Source organism: Camelus dromedarius, chromosome 3 (assembly GCF_036321535.1).
Source record: "Camelus dromedarius isolate mCamDro1 chromosome 3, mCamDro1.pat, whole genome shotgun sequence".
Lineage (NCBI taxonomy): Eukaryota > Metazoa > Chordata > Mammalia > Artiodactyla > Camelidae > Camelus > Camelus dromedarius.
The window spans coordinates 97141093-97167432 of NC_087438.1; the positions used below are offsets into that span (position 1 = coordinate 97141093).

Genomic DNA, 26340 nt, shown 5'->3' on the forward strand with positions numbered 1-26340 from the left:
TCTGAACCTAGAGATTTCTCATTGTCTCTGGTCCCCAAAGACCTATTCTGTTCTCCATTCTGTTATCTTAGGTTCTTTTGACTTACCTAGGGATGGGTGAGGAAAAAAAAGTTTAATCAAGACTTCATAGCAAAGGATTTTCTAGAACCCAATGCTCCTTTTCCCTCTTCCCTCCCCCACCAGAAGGTAAAGGAGGGCCCAATCTCACCAATAACTCATTCTTTTTTTGTTAATTGAAGTATAGTTAATCTATAATATTATATGTTACAGGTATATAATGATTTACATTTTTAAAGATTATACTCCATAGTTATTATAAAATATTGGCTATATTCCCTGTATTGTACAATATATCTTTGTAGCTTATTTTATACCTAGTAGTTTGTACCTCTTAATCCTCTACAGCTATATTGCCCCTCCACTCTCCCCTCTGGTAACTACTAGTTTGTTCTATCTGTGAGTCTATTTCTTTTTTGAGATATTCAACTAATTTGTTGTATTTTTTTAGATTCCACATATAAGTGACATCATAAAGTATTTGTCTTTCTCTGACTTATTTCACTTAGCATAATGCCCTCCAAGTACAGTCATGTTGCTGCAAGTGGCAAAAATTCATTCTTTCTTATGGCTGAGTAGTATTCCATTGTATATACATGTAACATCTTCTTTAACCATTCATCTGTTGATGGACACTTAGGTTGCTTCCATATTTTGGCTATTATAAATATATGGCATTTATTTGCTTTGGTTTTTTTGGGGGGGTAATTAAGTTTATTTATTCAAATACTTATTGTAATGGAGGTACTGAGGATTGAACTCAGGACCTTGTGCATGTTAGGCATGTGCTCTATCACTGAGTTATACCCTCCCCCAGGCTATTATAAACAGTGCTTCTATGAACATTGGGCTGCATGTATCTTTTCCAATTAGGTTTTGGTTTTTTTTTTCTAACATATAAGCAGGAGTGGAACTGCTGGACCAGTAACTCATTCTTAACAGCATCATGGCCTTACTAGCGCTAGCCTGGAAGCCTCAGTGATTTTAAGAAGTCAATACTGTAATGGCAGACACAAAGACACCTGTACATCAAGACTTATGCATAGAAGGGTGGGGCTGTCAACCTTCTTGATTGAATGGATTCCCAGTGGGCTGTGGTGCTTAAGGCCAAGGCATTCTGCTGTGCTCTCACTGTACTCAACACAATGCTAGGCACATAGCAAGTACTTCAACACCTCAGGACCTGAACTCTTCCTATAAGGTCTCTCCATAAAGTCCTAAGGATATGAAAATTGTGTCCTGTACCTCATAGACACTAAAAAAAATAGCCCTACAGGAGAAGCAGGGGTTACCTGGCAGGGAAAGCAAAAGAGATGAGAAGCTGGACACCTCAGACTCCATGCAAAATGCATACACGATGAGGGGAGCAGTACAGGGATAACGAGGCAAAACTTGCTCTTCATATACACTGCCTGCCTGCCAAAATTTACTGGATGGCAGGGATCCTAGATCTGTGGGCGAGGATTGAGTCATGTTATGCATCTCTTTATTCTAAGCAGCATGTGCAAAAATTCCTCCATCTCAGGCAGGGAAAGTGATGGTCTGCAACCGGAAGCACAGATTTCATTCTAATGCTGAAGCAGCCTCCTCAAATTACAAAGAGTCCATTCTGGAAGAAGCCAAGATGACTAGACTGTGGCTTTGGATAGCCAAAATACCAATGCCATGAAACTGTATCATCACAGTGCTGAAAATTTCCCTTTAAGAAGCATATCTTCCTATAACCATAAATCAATCCCTCACTGCAATTTTAGAAATCTATCCCCCCCCCCAAAAAAAAACCCAGCTATTACAAGAAACTCTAAATGCTAGGCACTAGATGCTGAGTTCCAGTATAATTAGGGTAGATTCTGAACGGTGCCCTGAGGCAGACCATACAAGAACAGGGTAGAAAGGAGTTTACATACACTTATAAAGCTCATTTAGGGAATAGGCTGTGCATAATACATACAGGCTCAGGAGTGTAGACACTCCCTCCTGGTGGTGGCTGAAAGGCAGGCTTTGAGCTACAACACTGGCAGATGGCTGCTTTGGTGGCAATTGTGTACGCTTCAACAGGCACCTTCTCCCGTCTACCCTTGAGCACAGGCTTATGCTCCCACGAGGGTTGGGGAGCACCAGCAGACATTACTCCCAAAGAATGGTGCCTTTCCCTAGGGAAGGTAAACATTTCCATCAGAAGGCAGAAGCTGACACAAAGCAATTTCTCTCTATGCAGGGAAAAGGAGCCACAAACATAAAGTTGCTCATTCAAGAGAGACAGATGATCTCCGCAAGCCAAGCAGTGCCAAACTGTCTGTAAAGGGTCTGCACATCCATCAGCACAAGTGGCTGCATGGGGGAGGGGGGGCAGAAGCATGGAAAGCCCACTCAAGGTGCAAGACTCTCTGGCCTCAGGCCACTTGTTATTTGACTGAATGGAAGCCCCTGGAGAAAGGAAGCTGGTCACTTTTCTACTGAGTCTCTAGTCTGAGCAAAGATGCAGCCAGGGTTTGATTTGGAGCAGTCTCTCTCCTCCAGTCCATGTGTTTCCATTCCTCCCAACCCATACCCAAGGTCTGTCCAATTCAAATCTCTGGGCTTCACAAGCCTTCAGGGGTAGTTTACTGTTCAGTCTTGAGCCAGACACTTCTCCCTCCCACCACTATCTCCCATGGTTTGTTTGTTTGTTTGTTTTGAGTCACATGTGGCTAAAAGAAAAATGACAGTCTTATGCCTAAAATAACCTACAGAGAAATATGGTTTATGAACTCCCCTGTAATACAATACATAATTCAGAGCCCAGCCATTTGTCACACTATTGAATAATCCATACGCATCCCCGGGGTCTGACAATAAAATTTGTAAATCAATAGCAAAAAGCAGTATACGTTAGCCACTGAGTTAAAATACAAAGGACATTCTTTAGCACTGATTTTTTTTTTTAAACTCCTAAGATATGGGCTTCCAGAAGGTGAATACTTGTGAGGGAGTTGAGTGCTAGAATGGAGGACTTTATACTTTCCAGACTCCCCTGATAGTTGACTTCAATGAAAAAATAACAACTCCAACACTTGCATTCTCCCAATGATAATAACAGCTTTCTTCTACAAACCCTGCTATTAGCACGACGGAGATGGCCACATCAGTCATAAAAAAGCATATGTACCTTCTGCACCCAAAAAGAGCAAGCAAAGGACATGCTTTGTGCAAGAGAAAGGCACTTAAAACAGGAAAGAAAATAATAAATTATTGCAAAGCTTGATTTGAACTTATTTTTCTTTCTTCTTGATGATCAAACAGTGAGCATGAGCGTAGGGGTAGGCATCTCATACTGCAAACATATTGCCATAGTGATTGGTGCTTAGATAAAAGGATAAAATAGGCAGTGTTTCATTTATATTCCAAGGAACAGAGACAAGTGCACTGATCAGTCAGCCCTGCAGAGACTCCTAATGCCAAATGAATGGTGGCCTCCTCCCCAGTCGCTATGGCACCACTGCAGAATAAGATATGTGGGATATGTGTCTGTGTTGTCATCTGACCAATTAGCTGCCTAGAGCAGACCTCTGCTTGGGATGCAGCAGGAGTTCGGGTCTAAAGGCCAAGCATTGTGGACCCATAGTAAGAGCCCTCCTTGTGACGCAGGAGGTTGAGGCTAAGTCAGATGTGATCTGCTATGCATGGCTCCACCCTGGTCAGTTTCTCCTTTACCTAACAGGTCACTTGAGCATTCATTTACTTTGTTTTAACTTTTTATTTTGAATTAATTTTGGACTTAGAAAAAAGCTGCAAAAACAAAACAAAGTTTTCATATACCCTTCAGCTTCCCCTAATATTAAGATCTTATATAACAATTACTGAAACTAAGAAATTAACATTGGTACAAAAGTAGTAACTAAACTACAGACTGTTTGCACTTCACCAGTTTTTCCTCTAATGTCCTTTTTACTGTTCCAGAATCTAATGCAGGATACAACACTACATTTAGTTGTCATGTCTCCTTGGTCTCCTATCTGTGACAACTCCTCGGTCTTTCTTGCTTGGCATGCTTGAATACTGGTCAGTTAATTTTTATAGTATACCTCAGCCTAGATTTGTCTGATGTCCACTCATTTTTACTACAAGAAAAGCAATAGCAGCTAACATTTAAGCTACTTCTATATACCTGGCATTATAGTAAACACTTTAATGCTTACCTTATTTACCACTTAAAACAACCCTCTGAAGTAGGTATTAATACTATCCTTATTTTATAATGAAATATCATTTGTAGGATATTTCACTAAACTTCAGTGGAATTACATAACTTTCCCAAGACAACTCAGGTAAAATGGCAGAGCTAAGATGGGAACCTGGGTAGTGGAACTCTACAACACTACTATCTGCTATATTCAAGGCATGGCAACAACAACCAGATGCCAAAATACAGGATGGACTCTGCCCTTTGGCTACTCCCTCCCCAGAGGATATGCCTCTTTGAAGAGAGGACATTCTAGAGTTTTGTCTCTTTTCCAAAGGAGATAAACTATCCACTTTACTTTCTAAGTTTTGCCCACATAACCAGAAATTTCTTCCTCTTGACAAGAAGCACCTTCCTGACCTAAAGACAAAGAAGAGGGGAAACATATGAGCATGTATATTTGCCCAACTCAAGAGAACTCTTCTAACAGCTTTTTCAAATATATAGAGACGTTGCAGTCAAAGGACAAAAAAAACCAAAAAAAACCCCAACCTTCTGAGACTGCTTCTTTTCCATGTCATGCCCAGAAACATCCAATGATGGGCAACACAAGCTGACACCTTCTCTTTAGCATTAGGCTCTTTGGGAAAGTTAAGCATTCATGTAGCACGGTGGGGGGGGTGTCAAGGGACATGGCTATTGGAGACAGCCTGGGAAGAACTCCAGCTGCACTCCAGGATTTGTTGTTAACGCTTATGACTTTAGATCACTCCGTTCCACAGACTTGATTTTTCCTAAATCCGCGCACTGGCAATGCTAATGTGTTTTTTCTCTCATTCTGACTGATCAGTAAAATAACATGGCTGAAAGGATTGGCTTGGAAGACATTTCTTTGATGCTGGCAGAATTGAGAAAATATTCCCCCAACTACACACTCCCACATCTATCTATCCCTGCTACCTGACAATCTGCTGCAGGCAGAGGCCATTACAGCAAGGAATCAAAGAAGGTAGAGAGGGCAGGCAGTGAGGAAGGAAGGGAGAAGGGCTGAGAGCATAAAAAGGAGGAAGAGAAAGAGAAAAATAGATTATTTTGTTCAAACTGAGTCACTATAGAAACAAGACTTTCACGACATACATAAGCAGGGTTAAATGACACCAACAAATAGGTGAGAAGACTCAGCCTTACTCTGATTTGTCTCTATCTTATTTCTCCCCACTTCCCCCTCAAAGTGCACCTCCCAACCCCATCACTTAGATAAGTGTCTGTCAATCCAACATTTCATCTGGTTGCCCCTATTATTGCCAGTTTTGTACAAGAAAGAGCCCCTCCCCCTTTGAAATCTACCATTTTATATCTAACTCCAACATATCTCAGCTAGCTATTTTGATCAAATACTGGAGGTTGAAATGCTAATGGCCTCTGGGAACAACTCCTCCAGCCTCTCTATCTGCAGTTTAACCCAGTGGGAATCTAAAGCCAGCTAACAGCCCTCCAATCACACTGCACATAGGGCTACTTACTCCACTGTGTTTACGGGACATCTGGATCTACCCCTAGGATCCCTAAGATCTAACTTAGGAAACAAAGATGCGGTAGCTTGAATAATTCTTCCTCCTCTTGAATAATATCCCTTCTCAATGTCAATAGCCTCCAAAATTCACATTATTTTGTCCCCAAAGAAACTTCAAAAAGCACTACTTTCAAGCAATGATCCTACAGTTTCTATCTTCAGAAGAAAAAGAAAACCCTGGGAAGAGCAATGGGATCTGAGGTTCCTTCACTGACCAAACACAGGCTCCAAAAGAGTCGAAGGGAAGAGGTAACCACTCCTTTATGAAGCACCTTGAGGCCTCCTTCAAATAATGTACACAAAGCACCAAGGACAAGAGGATTTTCCAAAAAATGTTAGTTTTCCCCCCTTCCCCAACAACCAGACTAAAGTTTCTGGGTCCTAGCCCACCTTAGTCATTCTTGGCCACGAGATATTAGACAACCTCCTCATCCTCTTTCCAAAAACATGACTTCGCAAAACCAGGATGACAGAATGGAGATTAACAAGATGACATTTATACAACATTTAGAGAGCTACTTAGGGTGGAGGATAGGGGTAGTTCTCTTTTTCTCCTGGGGGAAAAAAAACTTTACCAAAATACCATATTACTATTCTATAAAAACTCACCTCTGCCCAGATAAATTAATTATGGTCACAAGGAGTCAAATCTGAAAACTTTTTAATTAAAAAAATGGTTCTCTCCTTTCAAACAACTGCGTTATACAAAACATAAACAGACTATTCTGAGAATTAACTCAAAATACAACTCAATCTTTGTCTCAAATCAACATATTACGAGAAAGAAGGCAAGACCAACAACCTATTAATTTATGAACAGTAGCAAAACAAAATCCCAACATGAACAGAAGTGCTATCAGCCTGCTCAGAGCACAAGCAACAAAAGAAAGACCTACAGAGCCCACTGCACAAAAGTTTCACTTCATTCAGGTTCTTTTCATGCCTGCCTAGAAGATCAGTGGCTAGTAAGGTGATACCTCAACTCGGTCCCGGAGCAAAGCCAGGAGCTTCAAAGAGCCTTCATACTCCTTGGTTCAGAAAAAGGAATGTTAGCGCAGGTTCAGAGGAGCTTCCAGTAAAGCTCTTCAATTTGTCCCACAGGCCAAATAGACGAAGGTCTCACTCACCAATCCCAAAGACAATAATCTCCTTAATGATCTTCCCATCATTCCTCACACTCTAGCTACTCACTGTCCAAGGCTCAGATTTGTTCTAGAAAGTCACCAAACCCACTGGCTGGCCTACACAAAGTCAGGCTGCCAGATGTCAGCTGGGCCCTGATGCTGAGCAATGCATAGTTCTGACCTCTTCATTGTCTAAGCAATTTCTTCACAGTGGTTCTTCCTCAGTCTGTCCATTCCTTAAACATCGGACAGAGTCCTTCTGTTTCATCATTCAAAGTAAAAGTCACAGCCTGACTCAGAAAATTGAAGACACCTAATGGAAGCTTCCTCAGTTTCCCTCTACATCTCTCCCCCTTTTCCTTGTTTTCATCTTCTAATTTCCAAGGCTTATCATATTCATGAACCTAAGACTGTCCATCTGCCAGCTAAACAACTTTGCTTCATCAAAGATCTCCTCTCTGGGATTTCAAATCTCTCTCAACACTGCCTCCTTTCCCCTTTGCATTCCAACATACATAAAAGCTCTCTCCATTCACCTTCAATGACACCGCCCCTGGGAAGATGTCCTTCAGTGTCACACCTCTGTGTTCTCTGAGTTATTTTCCTGTCTAGGGGTCTTTCTACACCATAATCCCAGGCAGGCAAGCCTCTGTCACTGCCCACCATGGTATCTCTGACATTAAGCACCATACCTGGAACATTGTATGAGTTCAACAAATGTGCAATCCACCCAGGCAATAGAAATAAAAGCAAAAATGAACAAATGGGACCTAATTAAACTTATAAGGTTTTGCACAGCAAAGGAAACAAGAAGCAAAACAAAATGACAATCTACAGAATGGAAGAAAATATTTGCAAATGATGCAACTGACAAAGGCTGAATTTCCAGAATATATAAATAGCTCATACAACTTAAGAATAAAAAAACAAACCCAATCCAAAAATGAGCAGAAGACCTAAACAAGCAATTATCCATTGAAGACATACAAATGGCCAATAGGTACATGAAAACATGCTCAGTATCACTAATTCTCAGAGAAATGCAAATCAAAACTACAATGAGGTATCACCTCACACCTGTCAGAATGGCCATCATTAAACAGTTCACAAACCACAAATGCTGGAGAGGATGTGGAGAAAAGGGAACCCTCCTACACTGCTGGTGGGAATGTAGTTTGGTGCAGCCATTATGGAAAACAGTACGGAGATTCCTCAAAAAACTAGAAACAGACTTACCATATGATCCAGCAATACCACTCCTGGGCATGTATCTGGAGGGAACTCTCAATCAAAAAGATACATGTATCCCAATGTTCATGGCAGCACTATTTACAATAGCCAAGACATGGAAGTAACCTAAATGTCCACTGACAAATGACTGGATAAAGAAGTTGTGGTATATTTATATAGCAGAATACTACTCAGCCATAAAAAAGAATAAAATAATGCCATCTGCAGCAACATGGATGGACCTGGAAATCATTACTCTAAGTGAAGTAAGCCAGAAAGAGAAAGAAAAATAACATAGGATATCACTCATATATGGAATCTAAAAAAAAAAAAAAAAAAAGAAAAAGAAAAAGGAGGAAGAGGACACGAATGAACTCATCTACAAAACAGAAACAGACTCACAGACATAGTAAACAATCTTATGGTTACCAGGGGAAAGGGGGTGGGAAGGGATAAATTTAGGAGTTTGAGATTTGCAAATGATAACCACTATATAAAAAAAATAGATGAAAAACAAATTTCTTCTCTATAGCATAGGGAACTACATTCAATATCCTGTAATAACCTTTAATGAAAAAGAATATGAAAACAAATATGTATAATTATATGCATGACTGGGACATTATGCTGTACACCAGAAATTAACACACTGTAACTGACTACACTTCAATTTAAAAAGTAACATGAAAAAGCAAACTTTTGGTGTGCCTAGCTCTGAAATTACTTTTTTTTTTTCTCTTCTTTCACTTATTTTCAAACCCCTCAAGCTAAGGAGTTTGTAACATCCTTCTTCATTTCCTCATCTTCCATTCATAGCACAGCCCCTAATTGGACTAAACTACACACTTACTTTCACATATTTAGATCTAATATTTTTCAGTTCTCTTCCCTCCCACCACCACCCTCTATCCTGATGGAGGGGATGCTGCTCATCATCATCCCATTATTCTCCTATACATCCCTGCCTAACCAGGTAGATATACTCTCACTTTAGGTCTCTGCTCATGTCATGCCCGCTTCACTCATGCGTCCTTCCTGTTCTCTTCTCTACCTTGTCAAATACTATCTCTTCTTAAGTTATCAATCAATTCCTACCTCCAGTACTTTGACAAACCTTAAAATGGAACCAGCTCTGAGAAAGGGCCTCTTGTTCCAGCTCCAGGCCAGTCCTTGAAAGCTATTCCTAGCCCCAGTTAATCCCAACCTTGGAGATGGCCTAGATGGTCTTAGCCTGTAGGGTGAGGGCAAAATTAGAGAAAGAAGGGAAGATAGGGCTACACAGACTCCCTGAATTAAAGTCACACCCTGGGTGTGAGGGCTGGGACTGGTTTTTGCAGCTAGTTTTCCATTATCCCTTCTACAGCCTAAATTTTTTATTTCTGTCAGTTTGGGGATCCTAATCTTTGAGATCCAAGGCTATGCCACTCTAAGTTCTCTTTATTAAACCTCAGAGAGAACAGATAGATGAATGAAGGGGAGGAAGGGGAGGATAAGGGCCTAGGGTGAGCATTAAGCATATAAACACTCATTAGAAAGCAGATAGCCAACAGCTGCTCTTTATAAACACCCAAGTCAACAGATTGCTAATTGGATCCTGGCTGCCCCATTCAGGTAATGAAGGCCAAAGCCCAGGAAGAGATGCTCTGGTGCCAGCAAGGCACTTAGCCAGTCTCAGAGTGGCCTCAGCCTTGGCAGTGGCTCCAATGGAGGTCACGGGCCTTTCTGCCATGGCCTCCACCTGCTCCCCTAGGAAAGTGTGGAATTTGGCTACTAAGGGGCAGTGATCAGACATTCTGGGAGAATTCCACATATGGGAAATGATGTCTCTCTGAAATGAAGTGATCTAAACTATCTTTACAGAACCCTCAGGGGCCTTCTTGTATTCCAGTTCACCACCCTTTTCTCTCCCAGGACAGGGTAATTTGGAGCCTCTGAAATTGCTCCTAAAGGCCTCAAGAAGCCTGGCATCCTGCTATGCCCCAAGCAGTTCCCCTGACAAACTCATATTGACAAGGAGCAAACAAGATGCTCCGAGGGGAGAATGCTTAACAATGGTTAGGGAGGTGGCACTAATCAGGAAGACAGACCAGAAGCATAGGTAGGATAGAAACAAATGAAGTTCTCAGGGAATCTCCAGAAGACCTGAAAGGTTTCAAAGCAGAAGACGAAGACACTGTGCAGGAGGTAGCACTAAAGGTAAGCTCTGTTGAACGCTTCATCGTGAAAAGTTGTTGGAGATAGCAAGTTGTGTTCAAGAGAGGAAACAGATTACCACCACACCACATAAAAACCATGCTGTTTCCTCTAATCCAGCCCCTGCTCCACCTTTCCAGCACCACTCTTGAGCCAGAGGCCCCCTACTATAACCCTCCCTCAGTCCATTACCTCCTGGCAGCAGCCAAGAAGTCCCACTGCCCCACTCCGATGAGCCACAGGAGCTTAGCTATGAACTGCCCTTAACCAATACTCCTACTCCCACCCACTGTTCCTGGGCCTTGAGGTTTATATGCACCTGTGTGTGAAGGACTGGACAGAAAGAGGTCATACTCTTGTGTATGATCCTAGAGAATGAGATAACTCAGAAGGAAGATAACTCCTGACTAGGAGAGGAAGGAAGAGTCACCTGCCTCCCAATCACAGAGCTGGGTAGGTATCAGAAGGCACTAGGAACTTTGCCCCTTAGTCTCACCTCAACTGTAGCTTGTGGTGTAATAAAAAATATAAATATTTGGTCTTAATCCCTGGTTCCTGAAATGACTCTTGGTGGAGGGCTTAGATAACTTCAGGATAGGGGGCAGGCCACCAGAAAGACCAAGACTTGATAAAGAGGGTTAGAACTTTTAGCCCCATCTCTAAGGAGAGGAGGGGGGCTGGAGACTGAGTTCAATCACCAATGGTCAATGACATAATGAATCACGCCTAAGTAATGAAACCTTCATAAAAGCCCCTATGGGACTTCAGAGAGCTTCAGACTGATGAACACATAGAAGTAGTAGGAGGGCAACATGCCCAGAGAGGGCACTGAAGCTCTGCACCCCACCTCCCATACCTTGTCCTATGCGTCTCTTCCATTTGGCTGTTCTGAGTTGTACCGTTATAATAAACCAGTAAACACAAATAAAGTGTTTTCCTGAGTTCTGTGAGCTGTTCTAGCAAATTATCAAACCTGGGGAGGGAACTATGGGAGTCCCCAGTTGATCATTGAGAAGTCCAGTGGCCTGGCACTTGTAACTAGCTCCTGAAGAGGTACTGGGACTCAGCCCTTTAACTGTGGGATCTGACACTATCTCCAGGTAGACAGTGTCAGAACTGAATTGAATTATTGGATACTCAGTTGGTGTCTAAGGACTGGAGAATCACACAGCCTCTTATAAGCTGCAAGGGGCCAAAGGTCTCACAGAGACAATCCCACAGAATCATCCAGACCAGAATCAGGTGCTTCTTCAGACAGATGTCCAGAGCTTGCAGGAAATCAGACTTCCTTAAATACTTGAAACCGAGTAGTTGATCCACCATAAATGAGGTTTTTAAAATTCAATTCCCTCCTATTGCTGGTGCAGATCTGAAATGATCTGACCAGATGGCTGGTGCTCTATAATTCTTGGATCGCTCTCATCAGTTGTTGATGATTTGGATTTTTTTTTTCTTTTTTCTTTTCTTTTTTTTTTTTAGCACACTCACATGAACGTGTTTCTGCACAGGCTTCCTGCATGCTCCCATCGAGTGGGCTCTTTGAGCTAATGCCAATATTTCAGAGGCTCTCACACAGTATTTCAGAGCCTGGGAGTCAGCTCAGGTCACTAAGAAGCTTCAAGTCTGTTATTCCCTGAGCCCGTATGTGGCCAGCATGTAGTGCTGGGGCATGGGCAGAATAAGAGGGGCTTTTTGTCCAGATGCCTCATTACCTCCACTTCTATTTCAGGTCCTCAGAGAAAGGGAGCAGGAGCATAGGTATATTTTTAAATGACAACTATAGTCATTTATTGAATATTTCCTAAGTGCCAGGCCCTGTGTGAAACATTTCACATATGTTAATCTTGTTTCAGTCTCACACTATCTCTGTGAAGTAGATATTTTCATCCCTATTTTCAGATGAGGAAACTAAGGTTCAGAGATTCTAATCAACCTGACCAAGGCCACACAGTTCAAAAAGAACTCAAGGTGGGGTTGGAGGTTTAAGTTCATAAAATTTGACTCAATGCTCCACCAAGATCTCAGGGACAGAGAGAAGGCCCTGGCTTGACCTCCCCATACCCTCTTTATTGCTCTCATTGAGCATGGGACACTTTCACCAGGACATCCAAAACACTTTGGTGCCTTTTTCTCTCTGTATCCTCTGTAAGACTATAAGCTGCTGGAAGACAGTGGTCATGTCTCACTTGCTACCCAGAAAGACATTATGGCACAGAGGTTAGGAGCTCAGGCTTAGGGCCAAAGCTAGATCTGAATTCTGACTCTACCACCTATTGGTTGTTTGGCTAAGTCACTTTTCTCTGAAACTCAGTTTTGTCTATAAAAGTGAGGGTAGTTATAGCAGCTGCCCTGGCACAGTCAGTGCTCAGTAAATGTGAATTATTATCTGTCTCTGGCTACCAGTATGGTGTGTAGCACAAAGCAGGATCTCAGAAAATGCCCAGGGCACAGAAGCCCCACCATATCTGGCTGTGACCAGCTTTCTGTAACAAGTACACAAGCACAAAGCCTGGAGTTCAGGGGTCCTCAGCCCTAGGACAAATGCCTGAGTTCCCTGCCCAGAACCCACAGGACCGGCCAGCAAACAGCTTTCCTCAGCTTGCTTGTGAATAGCTGATGCTGAATCCACACTCAAATGCTTGCTATGCCTCCGTAGGTATGACAGATCCTGAAATAAACCAGAAATGAGAGACAGAGACAGGAAAATCACTTCTAGGAACAAGCAGCTCACAGTGTGGATGCTGACAGTAATAAAACAGAGGCAGAGAGACTTTAGGAGAGTGACCTGCAGCTTCCCCAGGGTTGAGCCGCTGGGGTCCAATTCATATCAGGTGTGGTAAGAAGGTCCATGAAAGTTATGGGTTGCTCCCCTGGTATTCCACGTCACAGCAGGCAGTCGGGAAATCTACCTTCACATGAGCCAAGACCATGCAGCCCATTATCTCCTCCTTGGAGACCTAAGGACAACAGAGTTGAGGTCCTCCCTTCAGAGATGTTTAAGGTGACAGAAGATACTGAACTGGGGTCAGTAACTACCAACATAAACTAGCCATTTTGCCATTCTCTTAGAATTCTCCAAAAGAGACTCCACCATCTTCCTATGCCAAACCTCTAACTCTCAGGCAGAAAATGCTGTGCTAATCCCTTCTGCTCCCTTATCAAAAATCCCTATGGAGGGAGAGAGGTAGAACATTCTATGACTACAGAAGTCTCTCCTTGTCATCCTGAGTTCCCTTCCCTATCTAAAGCCAAAGAAGACAGGAAGGCTACATGCTCATGCACCATCACTGGTATCTAATTTCACTACTGAGTTGAAGGGGTAGCACAAATGGAGAATGTACCATTTAAAATCAGAACTGCTATGTACTGAGTAATGTCTTCATGCTAGGAATCCTCACATCAGTCTCTGCAGCAGGCAGCACAGGACATTTCCCCCACATCACCAATGGGGAAACTGAAGGACAGAAGCATTCAATAACTTGCCCAAGATACCCTAAGTAGCAAAGCTAGGATTTGAACCCAGGACTGGCTGAGCCAAAAGTCTAAGCTCTTTACCACTAAATTATACTACCTCTTCATTTAACTACCCATCAAACAAGTTTCCAGGCCTGATTATTTTCCTTTTAACCTTTCAGTAGCTGTGATGGAAGCTCCCAGGCCACATTCAGAATGTGATGAATGAAATACACTCTGATTACAGGAAAGGGTCAGCTATCCACTTAGACCACTGAGAGGTCAACTTCCTACCAACAAACATACATAGAAACCTTCTCAGTATACACACAGAACACCTTGATCCTGCACTGGGACCTACGAGAGACTTGTCTGACTCCACAGTGCCAGAATCTGAATCACCCCTCATCAGACCCTGAGGCCAGAACAAGCCTCTCACATACCCTCCCTTCACCACCCCTGCTTGGGGAGGGGGTGAATGTAGGCACAAACACTCTTGGGATGGAACAAGCATGACTGGAACCAGAGTTGCTCTTCCCCCAGAGCTGTGGGGCCTGAGTGTCTGTGCTACAGCATGACAAACCAGACTTTAGGGCAGCTTCAAGAGAATTTGAGGAAGAATTTATGAGGGGTTCTTGAGAAATTAGGAAGCAGGGAGTGATGTCAATGGGGCAGCAAGTTAAATGTAATAATCAGTACTGTACTCTAATTCTCCAGGAGGTGCTCAGAGCCCTCAACCTGCCAGTGACAAACAGGCTCTGGCACACCGTCCCAAAAGATACAAAGAGTGGCTCATTTGCTTAACCATTAATAGCAGCTCCACTGCCCAGAGGCGAGCCCTGGGTCAGAATCTGAGGCTTGTTCTGCAGTGTGGACCAAGGCCTTGAAGGGTGCTACAGGAAGAGAGTAGGAGTGGGAGCCACAGGACACTGATCCCCATCTGCTCCAGGCACTTACCTGGTTAAAAGTGGTACAGGCACTTTTAATCACATAAACTAGTTGATATAGCCCACATCCTCTACTCCGCATCCCCTGAGAGCCTTTCTATTTTTAGTCCTCAAAGACTGGGGGGCTCAGTTCTTAGGGAAGGTGGAGGAGCGTAGCCAGAGGTTGGATCTGCTGAACCCACTATCTCTGTCCCTAAAACCTCCCTCTACTCAACATTAGATTAGCACCTACTTGGCTTCCTTGGTGATTCATCACTCTTCTGTGGCAGCAACTACCTGTATGCAAGCCCAGAAGGAGCAATAATGCTACCAGAAAGTTGGCTGGCACAGCGAATGCTGCCCCTGCAAGCACAGCAGCAAAGGGGGCATTGAGGACATGGTGATGAATATCAGCAAGGAGGTGCTGAAACTACACTCTGGCAGATGCCAGGGCTTGCCATCCACCTTGCCACAGGGCAGACGCATATAGCCTACTCCTGAGAATGGGCCCAAGTGTCACCACAATGGGGCTCCAGACCAGGACAGCTGGGACTAGAAGGACAAGTGAGAGGAAGGTGGGTCTAGTCTCTGGGTCAGCAACATTGACAAGTTGGCTAAATGACATAGGTCAAGTCACCTAACCTCTCTGAGCATCAATGTTTTAATATGAAAATAAAGATAAAATAGTTCCTATTACTGTGAAGACTGAGTAAGATTATGTACATGAAGCACCTAGCATGGTATCTGAATATGGTAAACATCCATAACTGCTGGCTTTTTTCATTATTATTTTAAGCCCTAGGCCCAGGCTCATAAAAGGGTTAGAAAGTTGTTGCTGTTGAGGATGCCCCATTTAAAAACGAGGCCAGGACCAGCCCCTGTTTCTTGGCACAGGTTCCTTTAACAACAGAACACTCCTGCCCTGCACCGGTGCTCAAGACTCTCTGGTGAACAATATTTCAGCAGCACTGAGCCGAGCAGCAGAGCCCAAAATAGCATTTGCAGAGTGAGGCACATGTCACTGCCTCTCCCGTGTTTCAGAAGTGCAAGGAAAGAAAGTTTTCAATCACTTGCTCAGAAAGCTTGGCCATCCACCACCTGCCTTCCTTCCAGGGTGCTCAGATGCCACAATCTCTGTTCTGCTGGAAAATGAAGGCCTCTAAGCCTTGCAACAGAAGCCACTGCTCTGATGGAGCACACTGTTCCCCTACAGCAGGCCAGAAAGTGGCTACTTCTTCAAAGAATCCCTGTGGGGACAGGGACCCACACAGTTTGAACTCAGAGTGTGTTTCCTGGGGACAGGGATGAACTTGGTACCTGGCCGAAGGGCCTGCCACTCATGGGTCGGATGAAACACCTCCAGGACCCTGGGGTCCAGCTCCTCCTCTGCTGTAGTTTCCTTTCTCTCTCTTTCTTCGGTGCTGCTCTTCTCTGGGTTGGTCAGTGCAAATTCCTTCAGAGAAAAGAAAACACAGGGCATGACCCACCTCAGCTGGTTACCAGGCAAGCAGAAAGAAAATGGCCTGGGGCAGTACACTCTTCTCCTCTATGCCCTTCCTGCCCTCCCCAACCCTGTTTGGACCTTTCACAAGGTTAGCCTCAGAACCAGTACGAGTGAGGTGATATGGATATATGAACACAGCATGTGTTTTGTGTATATGGCACTTCTGTAAATGCATTAAAAAAAAGGTCCAGAAAGCTCCATACTATCTTGAGGGGGTTAAGAGAACATACTGGGTAGAGGGGTTGATAAAAGGAGACAATAAGAGCCTTTTACTTTTCACTTGATAAGTTACCATACTGTTTGATGTTTAAAACTCATACTCATTACTCTTAGAATAAAAAACTAAAGGTATTTACAAAAAAAAAAAAATGAATAGTAGAGTAAGGCCTCAAACGGTCCAGAGATGTACAAAAGCTAGCCGCTAAGGCCCAATTAATTCCTAAGCAGCCCAGCAGGGCACAGGTAGTGCCTGACAATTCCCCAGGGTTCCTAAGGGGCATAAATGACCTCCTGAAGCATTCCAATTCACGGTGGAAGCGGTACAAGTGGGGGAAGGTGCAAGTCCAGTAGGCTGAGGTAAGAAGATGCCCAGATTAGAAACCTCTTCCTAAAACCTGTTTCCTTCTACCCCATGGAGATCATGGAGGATTGATGAGATGGTGTCTGTAGAGCATTCTGAGCTCAGGAGACAGCGATGTAATATAAATACAAAAGTATTATTCCTTTTTCTCCTTCCCAGCCTCCCATTCTTCCTGTCCCATTTTTAAACCTGTACTTATACAAAAGCAGTAAGGCCTCAGGAAATTGGAACCAGAGAGTTCCAGAGATCTGGGCAATTACATTTGAGAGGGCAAAGAAGAACCCACACTAGCACACCGGGAGGTCATTTCAGACCTTCCATCACTTTTCCTCCACCTCCTAGTTCTTCCCCTAATAATATTAAGTATATTTCATGGATTCCTCCTATGAACCCAAATCTGTGCTAGGTACTTTACACAGATCCCAGTTTGGTCTCCCAAACAATTTTAATCCTGCATGGGAGGACTGAATGATGAATCTCTTTCAAGCAGTCCACCAGCTCCAGACAGGTATCCCCGCCAGAAGAAAGGTTAAGGTGTTGATGATGACAATATAAAGTGCCTCCAAGGATTTTTACATTTCAACCAGAAATAAAAGCATGAAATTTAGATTGCAGAACTTCAGATCTTGTTAAGAATCAGTAAGGAAAGTATCTTCAGCAAGAAGGGGTCCTCAAATCACGTCACAAGTAATAAGAGGCACTGACCACAGTATCATGATTAAAAACTTAAACTCCGCTTCAGAAAACCCAAAGTTCAAATCCAAGTTTCTTTTGACTCCAGGAAAGTTACTTAACTTTTTAAGTCACATTTGTAAAGGAGAAATAACATCTCACTCATACATTAGAGGAGGTATTACCTTGTAAATCACTAGCCTTGGCTACATGGTAGCCATTACACTTATTACTTGTAAGGGCAGGTCAGATGAGTCTATGCTGTGACATCCGATAGTGACTATACAATATGGCATCATTCAGGAAGGTCAGGTTTGGTCTGTGGTCACCTATGCAGCCTGACCCCTCAAACTCATTCAACCCTTTCAACCTGAAATCTGCACAAATCTGAGCACAGAAGAAAACTAGAACAGAAGAGTAGAAGTACTTCTGAGACTACAGAGAAGACAGACTGGCAGGAGGTACCCTACATTCTGAGGGCATGGATATCAAACTCCCAGAAACCGAGTTTCTTGAGAGCAAGTACTGTGTCAGGCTCTTTCACCACTGTATACAAACTAAGCTCTGGGCTAAGCATGGGGTAATCACTCAACAAAGGAATGAAAAAATGCCTTCCTCTGACAGGCAGGTATGTCATGGATGTCTTAGACTGAGGCATGCCCAAAGTAGATGAGTCGGCTGGAAGCCAAGCACTAGTCTTCTACAGCAAAACAAAGACCACAGTGTCCACTCAGTACCCAGAGCCTAGCCATGCTGATCAGCCTCTGCCAGAAGCACCATACACTGGACCACAGGACTAAGAGACTGTTAATAAGATTTACCTCAGAGGCACGTGGGTTAAATGCCTCCAGGGGCCAGGCAAGGATGGATGTAAATGAATGCTGTGTGCCAGTTGTAAAAACAACCGGGAGTGGTAGGACTGTGAAAAGTGTGCCTTGACTAAGAAACACAGCTGCCATTCAGTTGGTCACCACTGCCACGAAGGCATTCAACTTGAAGAGAAAACAGAAATCCAGATTTTTATGTGAAATTTTCTTATTTTCAGAACTCTAAGAAGGCCAAACTAAACATCTCTGAGCTTTACGTTACAACTTTAGTGCATCTATCAGCCAGGCCTGGCAGGTGCAGATATAAGCAAGCAACCAAATCCTTATCATCAAGAGAAGTGGAAACAAGCAAATGTAATGGTTATGATGAAAATATGTCAGAAAGCCCTTCAAAATCTAGGCAATGCTAGTTTTCATTCTGTTGAGTAGGGACTGAGAAAGCCTCTTTTTCTAGATCTTTAATGAGATTAATAGAGTAGTTCAAGAAGGATTAGAACAAGACATGAACCACTGAGACACAGGCTTCATGCCCTAGGAAAGCCAAACATTTTTTGCATCAACCCCATCACTGCTCACAATGTTTCTTGAGCTTCCTCTTGTAATCATCTTTGAACTAGATTTTAAGCTACACACACACACACACACACACACACACACACACACACACACAGAGTGCCATTATTTTACAGTACATCTGTTTTTAGAGAAGATGACAGAAATTTGGTGCTCCTCTGTCTGATTAGCTCACCCTGTTCCCCAGATCTGGCTCTAAATGACTTTGGCAAGCACTGAGGGAGGCTCAGTCATACAAACACACCACAAGCTACATAGTCACTTCAAATGTGGAACTCCAGGAAAGGTTTTGAGGAAAGGCAGCATCATGAAGATGAGGTTGCAAGGATCACAGCAGCAACCATTTATTAAGCTCTTATCCATATGCCAGCATTGGGCTGAAGTGCCTTCCATGTCTCACTACTCATCCAAATTTCATCTGTGAAACACATACTTTTATTCCCATTTTACAGATGAAGATGGACACAAGGCCTGTGCAAAACCAAACTGCTGAGAAAAGCAGAGCAGAGACTTAGGTCCAGGACTGCCTGGTTTCAAAATCCATGCGTGAATTCTGACTCACTCCTATGTCTCTGTTCTTAGTCATATGTTCTCATGGTTACGCCCTGGATGCTGAGGGAAGGAAGCAGGGGGCAATGAGATCACCCTAGCACACTTATCAGCATATCCCCATTCCCAAGGGAAGGCTGTTATGGACAAAGTAAGAAACATAGTCCCAGAGAAAAGGACGACCCTCTCTTTACCCTCGAAGTGTCCTGAACAGGAGAAAAAGACCAAGAGGTGAGGGAAGCCAGCCAGCCCTTGGTCAGCTCTGAAGTAAATCCCTTGCTCTGGTGCCCTCTCAGCTGGTTTCTCAAGCCTCCTGCTGAATACTCAGCACTCTCCTCTCCCTGCCATCATTACTCCAAATACCAATTTCCTCTTAAATGGCAAGAAATCTCAGCTAAGGTGTTAGCTGACAACAGCTTATGTCATACTTCCTTACACTTATATCTAAATAAGAGATTCTTAAAGACCAAAGCCTTCAAGATTCAAAAGAATGAATGAATCTCTGATAGCAGGTGGATAGACGCTGTGACAGAGACAGACTGACAGGGCAATACTTTGGGATAGGAGTCTGGCTGACAGAGCCCTAAATTAAACCATGGAAGCAGCCACCTCTACTAAAAATAACAGCTGACATTTATTGACCATCCATTGACCATACTGAAACAGCCCCAATGCTGGGTGCTTTATATACATATAATCACACTTAATATACACTAAAACGTTAAGAGGGAGGTACCAATCCTGTTTTACAGATGAGGAAACAAAACTCAGAACTGGTTAAACAGCCAAAGTAGGAGGCAAAAGGAAGTTTACCGAGGGTATGCGCTCCTTCCACTGGGTTCCACCACGTTCCTTATCATCCACCATTTTTTTGAAGGCTAGTATACAACACAACCCCATTTCTTCGGCATTTACACAGCTCCTGAGATGTGGCATCCCAAGGTGGCGCCACAGCAGGAGCCAACAAGGGAGGTTGGCTCCAGACCATACCCTGATAAACACAGTCACCCTTTCCTGGGGACCACTAACCTGTACAAATGCCCTTGGTGAGGACAATTCCAGGTCATCAGGAGCATTTGCCTGGACTCTAGGCTCTGAAGAAAGGATCATAACCAACCCCACTTGTTGTGAAGGTGGCTGGCTGCATAATTTGGATTTTAAGTGCCATCAGGGCAGTGATTTTTATGGTATGAGAGAAAAGATGCTTCAACTCCTACTTGTACTTAGCACATGATGAAAGATTATGACAAATGGATACAGCTTAGGAACAGACATAAGGATAAAAGCAGCTTCTGCTGATGAAAGTCAGTATTAACATTTTTCTGAGACTAGACTCAATAGAGCTAATATAAATGGGCCAGAACAATTATGGCTCTGAAAGCTCATCTATCTGGCTGGATTATTATCCAAAAGGGAATTTACTAATACACAGTCCATAAGTAAATTCATCAGCATGCTTTTGTTAATTGTGTATCTGCTAAAGCTCATGATGGGGAGCACACAGATCCTCATGAGCTGCAGGTTGAAGGGAACATGGCCCTGATCTCCAGAGACACTTGGGTGCTTTTCTGTGCTAGGTTATGCCAGAGACAGCCCCAACCTCATGCTGTGGCCAGTTCTACCCTCGGGGACCAGTGGGATTCCATTTTTATTATCCTCGAAGAGGAGACCAAAAAAACCCCAGCAGTAACACAATCTTAGTCAAAGAACATTAAAAGCTCAAAAGGATTCATGACTCCTAACTGTACATTCTCTCCTGCTATACAAAATGGGGGAGAAAGGCAGAGAGAAAACAAATGACTTCAGAGAGAAGGTGGAAGCTTGCCATGAGCCAGAGGTGAACCTCAGCTGAGCTGAACTGTTATTAAATTCACGACAATTGTCATTTGCACTTCAAGGCCCTCAAGCTCCAAAGCCTCTAGCACTTTACCTAACATTTAAGTGGGAACCCTGGGGTTGGGGAAGGTGGCCAAGGGTGGCGAAACTGTCAGAGAGCCGACATTCAGGGCATCTAAAGGGAAAAAGAGAGGGCATTGGGAGTTCGTCAAGGGCAGACTGTTGCTGGAGCAGGCCAGGGAAATGGGGCCAGGACACCCTGCGAGTAAGCCAAGCTCAGGGCCTTCTGGGGCACTCCGTCCCTGCCTTTGGCAATGACATAAACCCTGAGCAGTAAGGCCTGGGTTGATCAAGAGGAGCCTGGAAAGAACATGTAGAAAAAGACAGAGGAAAAGAGGATACAGAGATACAGACTGAGAAATCACACCAAAGTGGGGAGTAAAGGAAGAAGCAGTCTGCAGTTCATAGAGTTGTTGAGGGGATTAAATAAGAATATATACAAAACTGTAGAATAGATAAACAAGACTATACTGTATAGCACAGGGAAATATATACAAGATCTTATGGTAGCTCACAGCGAAAAAAAATGTGACAATGAATATACGTATGTTCATGTATAACTGAAAAATTGTGCTCTACACTGGAATTTGACACAACATTGTAAAATGACTATTACTCAATAAAAAATGTTAAAAAAAGAATATATATATAAAACACTTAGTATAATACTGGGTAAATGGCAAGATTATAATTAACAACACCAATATTATTATATGACTACCATCATCATCTTTCCCCAAACGGAAACTATGTCCTGAGCTTTAAAAAGAGGCCAGAGGACTAAGGGATGGGAGGAAGAAGTAAACTTACTCCGTGACCCAGCACTGGTTACATTCTTGTAAAAAAAAAATAAAAGCTCACCCTGCTCCCACAGCAGCCATGGTGACACAGAGGCTTTCCTGGATCCAACAGAGATCCCTCTACTTACAGTAAGATACTTACCGAGTTCTGATGACTGAGGCAGAAGGTGAAGCAGGACGCCATCAATATGCCGAGCAGCATGCCCAGGGTAGCCATCCTAAACAGGAGCATGCCCTGGCCAGGCAAGGTTAGAGGCCTGAGGAATGTAAACACAGAAAACAGAAGGTCAACAGGAAGGTGGTGCCTGACACCCCATCCAGCATAGTGATTCCCATGATGTCATTTATTTGACAGATTCAGACAATGTGAGACATTTTCTGCACACAGGTCTTCTACCAGAGGTAGAACTGAAGATAGAGGTCAAAGTGAAGTAAGCCTCTATCTCCTATATGGGGAGAGATGCTTTGGTTGGAACTGTACAGACAACTAGGACTCTTGCATGCGCTATAAAAGCCCTGGTCCCTTTCTTCTTCATTACATACCTGTATCAGGTTGCACAGGGTGGTACTGGCTGTAGTGAGGAAAGAAGGAAACTAACCAAATGACTTGTGTGTGAACAGACATGGGCCCAAATCCACATAAACCTTTAAAACCATTCACTTCTAAATCATATTCACTGTTATACCTGAAGATAGATGCCATCAGCACCCCCTAAAACAGCAAAGTTTCAAAAATTTTTTTCCAAAAGAAATAAAAGCAAGAATAAACAATTGGGACCTAATTAAACTTACAAGCTTCTGCACAGCAAAGGAAACCAGAAGTAAAACAAAACGAAAACCTACGGAATGGAAGAAAATTTTTGCAAATGAAACCGACAAAGGCTTGATCACCAGAATACATAAGCAGCTCACATGACTCAGTAAGAAGAAAATAAACAACCCAATCCAAAAATGGGCAGAAGACCTAAACAAGCAATCCTCCAAAGAAGAAATACAAATGATCAAAAGGCACATGAAAAAATGCTCAGTATCACTAATAATCAGAGAAATGCAAATCAAAACTACAATGAGGTATCACTTCACACCAGTCAGAATGGCCATCATTCAAAAGTCCACAAATGACAAATGCTGGAGAGACTGTGGAGAAAAGGGAACCTTCCTACGCTGCTAGTGGGAATGCAGTTTGGTGCAGCCACTGTGGAAAACAGTATGGAGATTCCTCAAAAGACTAGGAATAGATTTACCGTATGACCCAGGAATCCCGCTCCTGGGCATGTATGCAGAAGGAATCCTACTTCAAAATGACACCTGCACCCCAATGTTCATAGCAGCACTATTTACAATAGCCAAGACATGGAAACAGCCTAAATGTCCATCAACAGGTGACTGGATAAAGAAGATGTGGTATATTTATACAATGGAATACTACTCAGCCATAAAAACTGACAACATAATGCCATTTGCAGCAACATGGATACTCCTGGAGAATGTCATTCTAAGTGAAGTAAGCCAGAAAGAGAAAGAAAAATACCATATGAGATCGCTCATATGTGGAATCTAAAAAAATAAAATAAATAAAAAAATTTAAAAACCAAAGCATAAATACAGAACAGAAATAGACTCATAGACATAGAATACAGACTTGTGGTTGCCAAGGGGGTGGCAGGTGGGAAGAGACAGACTGGGATTTCAAAATTGTAGAATGGATAAACAAGACTATACTGTGTAGCACAGGGAAATATATACAAGATCTTATGGTAGCTCACAGTGAAAAAAAAAATGTGACAATGAATATACGTATGTTCATGTATAACTGAAAAATTGTGCTCTACACTGGAATTTGACACAACATTGTAAAATGATTATAAGTCAATAAAAATGTTAAAAAATAAAATAAAACAAAACAGCAAAGTTCAATATTCCCAAGTCACAAAGTTTTTCACATCACTTCTCAGATAGTCAAACAAACCAAAATGCAGGCCTAGTGGCTGCTAAAATTTAAATGACACAAGGATGAAAGGATATCCCATGTTCATGGACTTCAGACTTAATAGTATTAAGAAGACAATACTACCCAGAGCAATAAGCAGATTCAATGCAATTCTTATTGAAATCCCAAAGGTGATTTTTACAGAAATGGAGAAATCCATCCTTAAACACATATGGAATTTCAAGGGACCCCAACAGCCTCAAAAAATACTGAAAAAGAAGAACAAAGTTGGAGGACTCACACTTTCTGATTTCAAAATTTACTACAAAGCTTACAGTAATCAAAACACTGGTACTGGCATAAGGACAGACACTGAGAGCCCAGATATAATTACATATATATGATCAATTGATTTTCAACAATGGTGCCAAGACAATTCAATAAACTGTTCGGGAACAACTGGATATCCACATGCAAAAGAATGAAGTGGACCCTTCCCTTACACCGTATACAAAAATTAACTCAAAATGGATCAAAGATCTAAATTTAAGAGTTAAAATTCTTAGGGAAAATCTTCATAACCTTAGATCTGGCAATAGTTTCTTAAATATGATACCCAAACCACAGGTGATAAAAGAAAAAATAGATAAACTGAAGTTCTTTAAAATTAAGAATGTTTTGTGCCTCAAAGGACATTATTAAGTGAAAAGACAACTAACAAAATTAGAAAAGTATCTGCAAATCACCTATCAGATAAGGGTTTAGTATTCAGAATACATAAACAACTTCTACAACTCAACAACAAAAAAGCAAGCAACCCAAATAAAAAATGGGCAAAGGACTTGAACAGACATTTCTCCAAAGAAGATATACATATGCCAATAGGGATGTGAAAGAATTCTCAACATTATTAAAGAAATGTAAATCAAAGCCACAATGAGACACCATTTTATATCCACTACTATGGCTGTAATTAAAAAAAAAAACAGAAAATAACAAACGTTAACAAGGATGTGAAGAAACTGAAACCCTCCTACATTGCTGGTGGGAATATAAAGTGGTGCAGCTGCTGCAGAACAGGTTGGCAGCTCCTCAAAAAGTTAAATATAGAATTACCATATGCATGATCCAGCAATTCCACCCCTAGGTTTATATTCTTCTCAAAAGTTCTGAAAACAGTGACTCAAAGAGACACTTCCATGTGAATGTTCATTATTCACATGGAATATCATTATTCACAACAACCAAAAAAGTAGAAACAACTCAAGTATTCATCAAAAGATGGATTTTTTTTCAAATGTGGTGTATACTTATAATGGAATATTATTCAGCCACAAAAAGAATGGAATTCTGATACATGTTTCAACATGAATGAACCTTGAAAACATTATGCCAAGTGAAATAAACTAGACACAAAAAAACAGACATTGTATGATTCTACTTAAGTGAAATATCTAGAATGGGAAATTGGAATAGTGAATAAATTTTGGTCAGTAAACTAGAGTGGAAGTCAAAAGAACTGAATCCAAACTGGCACATTGTCCAGAAAAGGCAGAAAGAAAAATAAAATAAAGTAAAACAAAGTCAAACAACCACCACTTAGAAAAATTCAGAACATGTCAGTATCAGCCCAGACCCTTATAAAAGGTTTGTGTGTTTATCACTCAGCCCCAATACACCTCATTAGGCAGTTTACTCAATAGAGTCTTAACTGAATTAATTGTGGGGGAATGTATCTGAAGAGTATAGTGTTTTTTACCTTTTCTCTTTTTCATTCCTGCCACACTCCTCCATGCTTCATCTCAATAAATTGGTCCTCTGGCATGATTACAGTGGAACCCAATATCAGAAGTTATTACCCCGTGCCCAGACTATGCCTTCTCAGGGGCAGATGAAAACTTTCCCTAAGGACATCTGGAGCCATGAAGGAAAACAGCCCTGCTGGACCGGCACTGTGCTAAAAAAGCACAGCCAAATGGAAAGCAAAGCCTTGGGAGCTAAAAATAGCTGCTATACTCACCCAGCAGCAAAAGCCTTTGCTTTCTGCCAGTTTCTCCCCCCGCACCCCCCCCCCTTTTTGTAGACAAAATGGAACGGCTGAGTGCCACATGAGCTTTCCCCAGCAACCTGGCTCCCTGGGGCACCAATCACACTGAAAGACATGGAATGAGTTCAAAGCACAGCACTAAGTTCTGGATAGATGCCTGGCCCTGCCTGGGTGTGCAGGGTTCTGGGGATGCCAGGCTAGATGAGGATGAACAAGAGGAAGAGACTGCCACATCAGGAGTAAG

At 42.4% G+C, this 26340-nt stretch overlaps 1 protein-coding gene across 2 annotated transcripts in view; it reads right to left on the bottom strand.

Moving 5' to 3' along the window:
• SIL1 (SIL1 nucleotide exchange factor) overlaps positions 1-26340 on the bottom strand; it is a 210364-nt gene that overhangs the window by 137285 nt on the left and 46739 nt on the right. For both annotated transcript variants that reach the window (XM_010982114.2, XM_064484330.1), the window contains 2 exons: positions 22262-22376; positions 16036-16171 (listed from right to left, as the gene is read on the bottom strand). In XM_010982114.2, coding sequence (XP_010980416.1) covers positions 16036-16171; positions 22262-22376 — 251 coding nt within the window. The remainder of the gene's footprint in view (positions 1-16035; positions 16172-22261; positions 22377-26340) is intronic.